Here is a 12,265-nt window from a genome sequence, read left to right as displayed (position 1 = left end):
TAATAAATATATTAAAAGGTTACAATGTCAACTTATACAACAAAGTACAAACAATTACAAAACCAACTTTTTTTTCATCAAAAGTCAAGACCTAAAAGTCAAAGTGTTCTTACTTCTTAGTGAAGGTATGCAGCTTGGTACTGAAAACCATTCCCAAAGTACGCCCCATGGTTCGGACCCATATTGTAAGCAAATGAGGGAACATGGTTTTCGGGTGGGCCAGGGTAATACATGTATTGCTGAACTGGCGGTGCATACCTGGCACTGTTGTGGGCCCCATATCCTGCCACCACAGCACTGGCTCGGGGTCTTTTGGACTGAGGTTTAGCCACTTCCTGTTTTTTGTCTGCTTTGACTTTTTCCAACTGAAGGATCCATTTTTGAAGCGGGTCTAACGGATACTCGTTTTCAAGCTTGTGTTCTTCAATGCACTTTGTGACGGCTTTTAGTGCAGATAATTCTCTTTCGCTGACATCATTCTGAAATTTGAATATTAAAACATAAGTTTATGGCAGAACCATCCAGTTGACCATGGGTCAAACTTATGGATTCTTAAGTTTTCATACCTGAGTTCCAGCTTTAGTTGCATCTGCCATGTAGGATTTGAGTAGCGTAACAGGAGAAAACTGATGTGTGAGTTCAAATTCAAATGCTAGGTTGACCGCGTCAATATGTCTTCCATTGTTAACCAGCACATCAATTACACCTGTGGATTATACGCAAACATAGGATGTGATTCTGCAATATATTTGCAAAATTTTGGATAAAAAACCCATGAAAACCGCAACATTTCTTGCTTGTGTTTCATGTCAAAGTACTTATTTTTCCAGGAATATATCAATGGAATGAATCACTCCACAAGTGCTCTCTATTTCTATTAACGAAATAGCGGATATTTTAGATATTACACAAGTGATCAAACAAATGAACAAAGGCTTAGGTTATTCATACACCAAGGAGGTTATTCACACACCAGGAGGGCCTATACGAGTCCTATACGACTCGTATAGGTGTAGTGTCAAATCATTTTCGGTCAGGAGTGTCAGTTTTCATTTATTTGCATCATATAGCCCCTATACGAGCCGTATAGGGCTATACGACTCGTATAGAGTCTGTTTGACCCGTATAGTATTTTTTTTTTAGATTTTTTAAAATTACAAAATATTAAAAATAACATCCGAGTTGTTTACAAAATAGAAACACGTAATTTAAAAGCAAATATTTTGCTATATACATAAAAACATACAAACAACATGAGCGTTTTTACTTTTTATATGTGGTCATGCAATCCATTTTGGTTGACGCCCATGTGAGCTATCTAAGCTTTTGAAATATAACTGCCATAAAAATAATTACTTTTGGAGCAAGAAAAACTGATACATGGCCTGTACGGATCGTATACCATCTATACGGCTCGTATAGATCATAAAATAATTATAAATATCTGGCCAAAGTACAACCGACATGCTGTCTATATGAGTCATATAGACCCTATACGGCTCGTATCAAGAATATCTATACGACTCATATAGGTCTATACGGCTCGTATAGACTGCAAAAAGCTGCCACACTGTCACCTCCGCATGTTAATAAGTTAGGCCTATACGACTCGCATAGGCCCTATACGAGCTGTATAGCCTTATTCACACACCATGGGGATGGTGTTTGTATATGACAACCCATGAACAAAACCATCGTCATGCAAGAAGTTACAGTTTTCATGGGCAGAATAAAGCAGAGATGTCAAATGGGTTATTTATATGTGTTGAAAGTCGGATTGACCCGATCAATGTTGTGTACATTTTTTTTACAATAATAGTCTACTATATATAACGCAATTTAGAAGAATGTATGTATTAACATTAAACTTCGCACAAAAATCAACCTTTTTGCCACATACTATTAGCATTTCTATGACCCTTTGAGATAAAACATAGCTCAGTTGACCCATTAATAAGCAAGGGAAGGGTCCTACACAGAAGACACTATGCGAGTAGGTTATGTGTAGCATGAGTAGGTATATTTCCTATACATAACTTACACATGTGTAGGTATGTGTAAGTTATGTATAGGTAAACATTTAAAAGTGACTACAAAAACCATATGAACAAGTTAGTTAATGGTTCTTTTATGTATATAACATAGACATTTGTATGTAACAAGTAATTTAAAAAAAAATAAATAAATCTGATAGATAAATTAGACAATTTAGGTTTGCTCTTTATGTTCTCGCAATAATTTAGTCTTCTGTAATAAACCTCTTTCAATAAGCAAGTGGATCAAAATGTTACTTCTAATATTAAGAGCTAGGAAGCAAAAAGAAAATATTGATAATAATAACCTGGCATCTTGTCAGACAACCCAAGGAAGCGGCAAAGGTCGGCGGCCTGGTGTCGGCGAGAGACCATCGGTATCAACTTGGCCAAATCTTCATGATCAAAATCAGAATCAATCCCAAAAGTAGCAACAAGTTGTAAGAAAGCATGAGCTTCCAATGAGTTCCCGTTACTAGCATCCAAATCAAGATCATCTAACTTAGGTTTCCATTCTTGTGCAATAATCTTTGCTCGGTTCTTCACATCCTCAGAAATCACCTTACAAACCGTACTCTCATCTAAATTAGCAAGCATAACACTCAAACATTCCATTAACATAATACATGTTCGCCTCAACCCTAAAAGATTTGTATCTTTTTCTCTGTCTTTTTTCCCATCTAAATTTGACCCCTCTGAGACGTAGAAACCGATAAGTGAATCCAAAACCAGACCACCGGGATCACTTATACCTTTCAATGCAATTGGTATTTCCTCTTTTATAGAAGCAATATTCTTCCGGTTATCAGATATGAACTTATGAAGTCCCGCTGCATCCATCTCCTCACAAAATTTAACAAGTTGCGGATTTGATAGCAGTTTCACATGTGAATCAAGTGGTTTCTTGTCCACAACAAGAATCTCACTACTAACAGATTCAGATTTAGATTCACATTCAGATTCTGTTTCCACACAATGTTTGTTTTTGTTTTTCTTGAAGGCATTAGAGATAGCAACAACTGCCGCATCTCTTTTCTCTTGAAGCCTTGCCAGTGAAGCTTCTTCTTTAGCCATAACCGCAGCACGACGTTTCTCGAGCACTTTTTGGGCTTGAGTGGTTTTCATTTCAAACTCTTTTTCTTGGTCTTCGAGCTCAGTGAAACGCCTTTTTAAGGATTTCTCAAGCCCATGAAAATGCTCCTCAATTTGTTTCCATTTCAGGTTTAGGGTTACAGCTCGGTGACTTTCTAGCTCAGCGAACGCTTTCTGAAGTTGTTGGATTTTGGAGGTTGTAGATTCCAAGAGTGTTGCTACCGAATCCGAATCTTCCATTGCAAGCAAGCCAAATAAACCTTCAAATACAGTCAAAACAAACACTATATTAGAAATCTAATATAATCTGAATGTAAGAAGAATGAAACGAGAATTAAAAATGTGAAAGTTGTGATTATGTTTTACAGTTTGCAGTGTTGTATAGGCGCTAGTCGGGCGGTGGTACCAACTAGCCATCAACACCATTAATCGTATTGGAATTTTATATGTAATTATTCATATTTATATAGACACACGCATCGAACCCTCATTTGATCATTTTCTGTTGTTTTTCTTACAAATCTCAGCATTTTGAAACCTCATTTGATCATCTTTTGTTGCTTAAAACTTGAACAGGTCGATGTCGATGCATAAAACTCAGGTTAACGGGTTAAAAGTTGAACCAAAGGACCGATCAGGACAGATTTTGAACAGTCAGTTCGATTATAATAAACTTCACAAGGTATTTATAGTGGTTGATACACCTAGCTTATCAATTAACACTACTCATTACTCAACCACTTAACAAACTAACTGTAACTAACTAACTAACTACCATTAGCTAGCTAGTTAGACCACGAGCACCTGCTAAAATTATTAGGTTCAAAAACTAAATCATTTCTTAGAAATCAAACACAAAAAGGGAAAAGAAAATTAAGCTACTACAAATGAATTCAACACAACACTTGTTTCATCATCATAATCTCCAACCTAATTAAAACTTCATTAAAAAAAAGCAATATATATATATGTATGTGTGTGTGTGTGTATAGGGTTGGGTTTTCATTTTATACTTTGCCTATATATATAGGGGAGGGTTATCCTAAAAATAAGTAGTTTCCTAGGAAGAGTAGGAATAAATCATAGCCATTGGATCATGTTAATCAATGGTTGAGATTTAAAATTATCAAAAACCGACATAGTTTCCTAGAATATTCTTTCACCATAAGTTATAATGCCACATGTCAAAAATCTATTGGTTCTTACCATTCCTAGGAAACTCCTTATTCTTATTTGAACCCTTTTCTATATATATATATATATATATATAGGGGAAGGTTCTTGTACGTTTTATTCTTAACATAAGAACGTAGGAAATAACACCAATTTATAGAAAAATGAGAACGTAAGAAACATTACCAACTAAAATACCAATCTACATAAACAATGATTTATAATAACAAAGAAAAAAACCTAAAAATTACAACAAAAGAATCAAAATCAAGAACAAAATAATAGCAGCAAATACTTATAACAACAAAAGAAAAAATCTAATAATAACAACAAAATTATCAGCAAATACTTAAAACGTCTCATAATTGAAAATTCGCAAACCGGTTTTGATTTTCCAAGTCAACCCCGTTTCATCTGGACCAAAAAATGCTTTGATATTGTTAAGTGTTAACCATTAGGGTGTTTATTGAGTTAGTTTTATATGTTCAAACTTGGGTTGATTGGTTGTTTTATATGTTACACTTGCTATGTAAGCATAACATCAAAGTTAGCATCAATAGTGTTTAAAGATTTCCGCGTTAATGTTCCCGTCCACCGGACGGGTAAAGTACTAGTTTAATCTAGCCATTGACTAAGAAGTTGTGACCAACCTTTTATTTTGATTTAATCAAAGAATTGTTTTTTAATGTAGAAAATCATCTTTTATTGTGATTTAATCTAGCCCTTGACTAGACTAAGAAGTTGTGACCATATAACTCTTGCATCAATAAATATGACCACATCATAACAAGAGACTATCATTCTTTGTTCTTTTCCTTGTATGTTGGCAATAAAAAGCTTTATTCATTCATCAAGTCCTACATATTATGTCTAATTTTCAATCATCTTAAATATGGTTTAGCAGAAGTTAAGATGTATCAATCTCCTACACCAAACAATATTTTCAGAGATTCTTATCAATTCCTAAAAAGCAAACATAATATATCCTTAGTTAATTTTCCACCAACCAAATCAGTTAACTAGCAAGTGAAAAAGGCAGGGGAACTTAAGACCTTAAGTACATAAAGTTTAGAGTTATATCAAGTTATTAACCTACAAGAATAACTTAAGTTCCATCAAGAAAAACAGCCAATCACCTGGTCTTTATCGCACTCCGGACTCTTTGTAGAACACGAACAAACTCATAAAACATGGAAAAGTCCAAACCAGCAAAGCTTTCCGATTCTGCAGCAGCCATCGACACGCTTCTGGGAGAGTAGGTATACGGATTTTGACATATGATAAAATCAAAAACACCCAACTTCTTCATCAGAGTCTCAAGCTTACTACTCGACAACTTTTGAATAGTTGCAATCTGAACCAACTCCCCTGTCTGGTCCGACTTATCCCACCACCGCTTCAAAATCCCACGTTTCGCTTCCGACGGTTCAATTGACACAACCGCCTTTAACCGATCCCAAGGCGGTTCAAGGTGATTTCCGCTCCTCCCACTCCACTATAGATTGAAAGCAGGGATATGCCTTCGGGATACATGGACTTCAAAACAGATAAGTGGTACCCTAAAGTGTCGATTTGGAAAGAGTGTTTAAGCGAATGCAGCCTTTCTCCCAGGCTCAACCCGTCCGCCTCAGTGTGATGCAACGGGTATCCAAGAATTCTTTCCACCGACTCAGGTCCGATGGGTGCTAGTCGGTTACGGGACACCCACATCAGATTAAAGGTCTTGCACTGCTGAAGAAAATCGTTTTGCTGTTCAGCGGATAATCGCCCGTTTGAGTTTTTCAGTACGTTTCTGAGCTGGTCGCAGAGTTGGGTAACTCCTATAGTTTCAGAACTAACACAACTCAACTGCTTTCTTGTATCCCATGACGGCTGATACTTCTTTGTTTGAGGTATCGCGTCTTCTATGGTCATAGGTGATTTTGGCAGAACGTGAGAACGGTTTTCGGTTGGGAGATTATGTATATACCCCTCCCTCCTACTCAAAGCCGAGAAATCCTGAGTGTTAACGAATTCAGGCTCGATTGCATACAAGGACTGAGAGATTTTGACCCATGAATCATGAGCTAAGTTCATAACATTCCCATAAAAAAATAACGGAGCTTTGGCGACCATCTGGTCCACACTGCTACACGAAACAGGCTGTATGAGTTTAGGCACTCCCATCGCCGCCATACGTCTAGCCTTGTACTTAAGCTGTCTCTGTAAAACCTTGGCGCTAACCGGAGGTTTTGGTGCAGCGTGTGCTGGTCCAGAATAATCATTCAAATCCTCAAACTCTGGCTTTGGTTTTTGTAAATTAACCGGTGCATCTTCTTGTGGTTGTTTCGCTCTAAACCTGTCCAAGGCCTGACTCTGAGAAGCTGCAGCCTTAAGTCTCTCTTCGGTTCTTAATGCTAACTTACTATAAAAACTGGCATCCAACACTTTTTCTGGTTTCATAGCCATAGACGTGTTTCCAGCCATCCATGGATCCTGTGAAGTCAAGATACTTTGTCAGAACCATGCTCCTCCATAAACCAAACAAAAAAGTTAAAAATAAAAAAAATAAAAATTAAAAAAATAAAATAAATAAATAAAAAAACCTCTTCTGTCTTAACAGAATGGTCAGCCATCCTATCCCAAACAATCGAGTCAGCAAGCTCTGATATGGGAGCGTCCGGACCTGATACGTACAATCATTAACAGAACAGGATTAATAAATTGTATACATAATAGGGTTACATAGGGGCTCTATATATAGAGAAAAATATTACATTCGGTCCATTCGGATAATTGCATAACTAGTCTAACAGAACATATATAAATCCAACTTAAGAAAAGTATAAAGATATGCTCACCGTATTTCTCAATAGCTGCAGAAATTTCCTGTTCAGAGAAGCCAATTTCAAGCAATCTAAGTGTCTTGTCCATGGTCCCAAATAAGGTCTCGGTGTTGGTATCCTGCTCATGTTAACCGAATTAGTATTAAGCAAATAATATGACTTAGAATGAATATTTATTAATATTCCAGAAACACAATCAAGAATATTTAATACTTATTATCACAATTTTTTTCCAGGTAATTTGCGTTTAGCCATCACAAATAGTCTTTTTTGTTATAATGAATATGTAATTCATGGTCGATTTTAAGGATGAGAATCACGAGAAAAACAACTTTCAAACTTAATAGTTAATATCAACAGAAATCAGTAACTGAAAATAAAATGTATAAAAAATCAATCCATTAATGAAATACTGTCGGTTAAAGACACAACAACACCGTGACAGTTGCAGAAACAACGAGAAGCACGGAATCAATGGACAGAGGCCATCCGTGCTTCTCGTTGTTTCTGCAACTGTCACGGTGTTGTTGTGTCAACCTCATTCCTTGTTTCATGGATCTTTGTCGGATCTTCTGTGGCAGCCATCTGAGCAGCAAATATGAAATCTACAAGTTCATTAACCGGAGCATCTTCTCCTGTCAACAATCAAGAGAAGATAGCATCTATAACTCTATATTACAAAATACAAACCACACTACTTGTTCACACATAGACTTGGGATAATACAAGTTACCATACCAAGTTTGTTCATTGCAAACTCAACTTCCTCAACAGTGAAGTCCATCATTAGTAAGGATGCCATTTTGTCCTCTTTCAAAGAAATAGTTGTGGGGCCACTGCTTCGGCTGGTTATATCCTTCTCGTCTTCAAATAAGTCATCCAGAGAATCAGATGACTCTGAACGGGATATAAGAACAGCCTGTTGAATTCACAAAAAAAAATGTCACTTTCAGTCATTTGAAGCATAAACAGAAATCAGGACTCGTATAGGAAGTAAACGTGCGGAAGAAAATTGCGAGGTCAAGTTGTGATTATTACCTTCCGTTTTCCATTATTTTGAGCCAAATCTTTGTCTTTTTCCAGGACAGACCCGTTAGCAGGCTGCAGTGATCTGACCTTTGATGTTTGAAGGGCCTGTTTTGTTGAAATATAATGTTAAAATATAATAATAATAACAACTTATATCTCATCTTTTTGAACTCTCAAATGTATAAATGAGTAAATGACTGCTCAACCAACATATATCATGCAGCCTAATTCAAAGAATTGGCTGACAGTTTTTTAACACGAGTGCGTGCTTATTAGTCGTTTGTTCAATCACACAAAATAGTGGGGTGCAAACGATCTGAGATGAAACGAATAAACAAAGCTCGTTTGGTTACCGAGCTCGAACCTTGTGTGTTTTTAAACTTAACTCTTTTAGAACCGAGCTTTGGCTCACTTAAGTACTAGAGCTCAAGCCAAGCTTAGGCTCATTTAAGGTTTTTCTCAAGATATATAAAAATAATTAAACGCGTATATAAACTAATTAATAAATAATAAATGAGCCAAGCTCGAGCTTTAAAAAAAAGCTTGAAACGAGCTCGAGCTCTCATAAGTCAAAACAAACCGAGCTCGAGCCTGCTCAAGCTCGGGCTCAGCTCAGCTCGTTTACACCCCTACAAAATAGTAACAGAAACCAAATTGAAGTGAGGGGGTATATGTGTAATATTCACCAGCAAATTTGATGAGTATATAAAACAAACAACTTTCATGGGACGCCTTAAAATGAAAAAAGAGGTAGTTTTCTAGATATGGAAGAAGCAATTTTAAAAAGTATGAAAGTAGACAAAAGCCAATGATAGTTTGTGTCATATTTTGGCTAAAGTAAAGAACTCCGAAACATAATAAAAAATGCTGGATCGTATATCACAACCACTTACAGAATATGCAAAGAGAGTCTCCAATAACAACTCCATGTTGTCTTCGCCTACATTATACAAGTAAAATGCTTAATATAAGATAAAAATTGAGCACGTAGGAGCCCTAATCGCACGATCCTAAAATCGTTAGAAACTGGTTTGTGCATAACATACCATTTTGTCTGATTGCTTTGTCAACAAGATCCGGCGTAAATCCCATCCCTAGGAGTGATGATCTTACATTGCTTCCAGATGAGCTCGCACCATCGTTCTGTCAAAAAGATAACATACAACATTAGTAGCCACTTATTAACAATATTGATCATAATCTCCACGTGCAATTTAAGTTTCTGCAATCAATGTATCAATGTGACAGACAAAAGATACGAATATGAAGAGACAAAAAAGAAACAATAATAGAATAAGATCTTAATATATGATTGTTTATTGGATTACATCGAAACAGAAGGCAAGCGGGCAACAAGCTGCGCCGCTACCCCTTTTGAATCGCAAAACCCAATCTTTTAAAAACTATATTTGCTGATCTTGGAGTCATAACATTACTATGCATGACCCGCTGAACACGGGTAAGTAGCTCCACAATAATCATAGGCTACAAAAGAGGCATACCCCAACGAACATGTTTGTGCATGCAAAACCATTGCAATCTATGGTCTCTACTTTGGTAAGGCTTCTATGCTCGGGTTTAACCTCATCTTCGCTGTCGGATAGATTAGTTACTTCCAACTGCACAGTTAAAACAGCAAAGCTTTCATTATAAAACAAAATACTGGACGATGAGTAGTATCCGACTAACGTTTTGGTGTACCATCTTGGCATGAAAAGAAGCAGGCAGGCAGGCTAAGAAGATAGCTTCCTATTAATATAACGAGTTACACAAACCAAGCCTTTTTAAAATATATGCATCTGCAAAAGCAACCGCTGAATTAACCAACCGAAGAATACATAAAACTTAGAAAACACCAAACTTTACAGCCATACTTGAAGTTGAAGCACAAAATGTTTACAAATACCAACGATACAAGGGATTAAGAATTGATAAAAAGTGACTATCGAATGTCAAGGACCCAAGCAAACAGAAAAGACACAAATGGTGAATCCCTATAATAAAGAAAGTTACATGCGTATAAAATTTAGGGGTGTGCATGAAACCAAAAAACCGAACCGATACAAAAGCTGGCGGTTTGCCTTTATGCTTATTTAAAACCGAATTACCGTTCACCAAATGTATAGATTTTCACTTTTTATTTTTAAGTAATTTATATAAACTTAATAAATATGTAACTGAAATAGTTTAGCCCAAATGTATAATAATAATAAATTAGTTAACAATCAACAACCTAATTTAGGCCCAAATTCATTATTTGGACAAAAACTCTTTTTTTCGACCCAAAATTTTCAACCTTAAAAACCAAAACCGAGCCGAAACCAAACTATTATCAAAAATTCAAAAACCGAAATTTCGGTTTCTAGTTCGGTTTTAGCCCAAACCCCACCCAAACCGAAACGTGCACACCCGTAAGAGTAATTAGGTTACTATTGCTGAGAATATTATCAGATTCACACATTTCAAAATAATTTGTTCTTAAAATATGAAAATACCCTAAAATTATGTATAAATAGGTCTAAGAAATTGGACAACAAAATTACAAAGAAATAACAAAACAAATCATCAGCATTACATAAAGTAAAGTATTATGTTTGACAATGTATTGGTTTAAAGGCCAGCACAAAAGCCCTTATTTAGGTTTTATGAAGTAAACTCAGACCGAAGAAACGACAACTCAAAATACACACACTCGACTAAATTAAATTTCAACAGCATAAGCAATTAGGTTGATGATCGAACGTTGTGGGTGATAAAGGCATACCTTGATCGGAGCTATGAGTTACAAGCGGGTGAATATTTGTTCGTAACGGAGGATGAAGTGAGGGTTGTGTTGAGCACGTGTGGAACTGGAACAGATGGCAACCGGAAAGTACAAGTACTTGTGTTTGGTTTGGTTCTTTAAACTTACGGTTTTGGTCCTTAAAAATTTGTTTACCTTAAAAACACCACTTTGTTCTTTTATTTTTTTTTAAAGAAAAACCGGATTTTAATAATATAAAATTTGACTAATAGTATTCCGGCATGTACCTTATCTCTATTTCTATAATTACACTAAAAATCAAATAATATTCTTTTATATCTTTACTAGATTTAATCTCCCGTATTACGGAGGTTGTTTTACATTATTCGTTTTCAATATTCATATATGTATATTTGGATTTTAATTTTATTTATTGTAAAAAAGTTAATAATTAATATACTCGAGGTTTGATGATAAAATTGTTTCACAAATAAATGATATGTTATAATCCGGTTTAAAAGCTATCTGGGTTTGGTGATACTCATTGCCTGTTTATTTTCTTTATTATAAAATTGTTTATTAATTATAAATAATACCTTTTTTTTTAAATAAAATGAGACTAAATTTTAGTGTATTCCTATTTTATAGGGTTTTCATATCAAATAATTGGTAAGATTAATTTTTAATTTAATGAGATGTTATAACTCGTTTAAGAACTATCTGGATTTTGTAAAACTCATACCCATGAATTTGGGTTAAATCAATGAGAGACCTCCATTAAAAAATTAAGCAATCTGGTGACTTCCATAAAAGGGGAGAGCGACCACATCGCGACACGTAGGATTTTAGGGTTTCGTTTATATATATTATAGATAGATTATTACAGTTTTCTCTCTCCACTACCCACAATCATTTCAACAAATATTAAAAAAATAAATGGAGGCAAACAAAATTTCCCCATATTTACAGAAAAGTCACTACGTTTTTCTCTTCACCCTATAATTTGCACTCATAGCTCCACCCTATAATTTGCAAAACTCTCCACCCTATAAGCATTATAATCATTTCTCTTATCTTCAAATTCAAAATTACACTAAAAATCACTACTTTTTATGTCTCCTATTCAACTAGATAATGTTTTTCTATACCTTTATTATTATCCTTTCTCTTTCGTCTACTCACAGCCACTTTCAACATATATTAAAAAATTATTGGGAGTGAACAGTAGTTTTTCAAATATACAGAAAAATTACTGCATTTTCTCTATTCTCAACTTACAACAACTTAAACCACTCAATACATTATAAAAACCTCCCTCATAAAAATGAGGGATAGGAACAATACTTTTATAAGTTATAATTTTAGTTTTG

At 35.2% G+C, this 12,265-nt stretch overlaps 1 protein-coding gene and 1 pseudogene across 2 annotated transcripts; both read right to left on the bottom strand.

Moving 5' to 3' along the window:
- Window positions 1-52: 52 nt before the first annotated feature.
- Window positions 53-3,417, bottom strand: LOC143573237 (FRIGIDA-like protein 3). The gene is made up of 3 exons (XM_077058168.1): window positions 2,342-3,417; window positions 567-706; window positions 53-479 (listed from the first exon to the last, which is right to left on the bottom strand). Exons 1-3 carry the CDS (start codon window positions 3,363-3,365, stop codon window positions 117-119), a joined length of 1,527 nt encoding a protein of 508 aa, XP_076914283.1. The 5' UTR covers window positions 3,366-3,417; the 3' UTR covers window positions 53-116.
- Window positions 3,418-5,400: 1,983 nt separating this feature from the next.
- LOC143573227 (putative inactive DNA (cytosine-5)-methyltransferase DRM3) lies at window positions 5,401-10,024 on the bottom strand (annotated as a pseudogene). The gene is made up of 11 exons (XR_013142391.1): window positions 10,019-10,024; window positions 9,854-9,901; window positions 9,655-9,771; window positions 9,199-9,295; window positions 9,046-9,092; window positions 8,162-8,257; window positions 7,862-8,042; window positions 7,661-7,758; window positions 7,139-7,241; window positions 6,884-6,963; window positions 5,401-6,773 (listed from the first exon to the last, which is right to left on the bottom strand). The product of XR_013142391.1 is annotated as a putative inactive DNA (cytosine-5)-methyltransferase DRM3 (transcript).
- Window positions 10,025-12,265: the final 2,241 nt, after the last annotated feature.

Source organism: Bidens hawaiensis, unplaced genomic scaffold, assembly GCF_021521415.1.
Source record: "Bidens hawaiensis isolate Kalapana, Puna unplaced genomic scaffold, B.hawaiensis_p1.1 tig00026238_1, whole genome shotgun sequence".
Classification (NCBI taxonomy): Eukaryota; Viridiplantae; Streptophyta; class Magnoliopsida; order Asterales; family Asteraceae; genus Bidens; species Bidens hawaiensis.
The sequence above is the reverse complement of the archived record's forward strand: the minus strand, read 5'-3'. Positions and strand labels throughout refer to the sequence as shown.

What these genes read in the sequence shown, in the direction of transcription:
- LOC143573237 (XM_077058168.1), bottom strand. Translation starts at nt 3,365, where the DNA reads ATGGAAGATTCGGATTCGGTAGCAACACTCTTGGAATCTACAACCTCC. An exon ending in GTTGTCTGACAAGATGCCAG is followed by an intron (nt 707 to 2,341) that starts GTTATTATTATC and finishes TATAATCCACAG; the next exon opens with GTGTAATTGATGTGCTGGTT. An exon ending in CAACTAAAGCTGGAACTCAG is followed by an intron (nt 480 to 566) that starts GTATGAAAACTT and finishes TTCAAATTTCAG; the next exon opens with AATGATGTCAGCGAAAGAGA.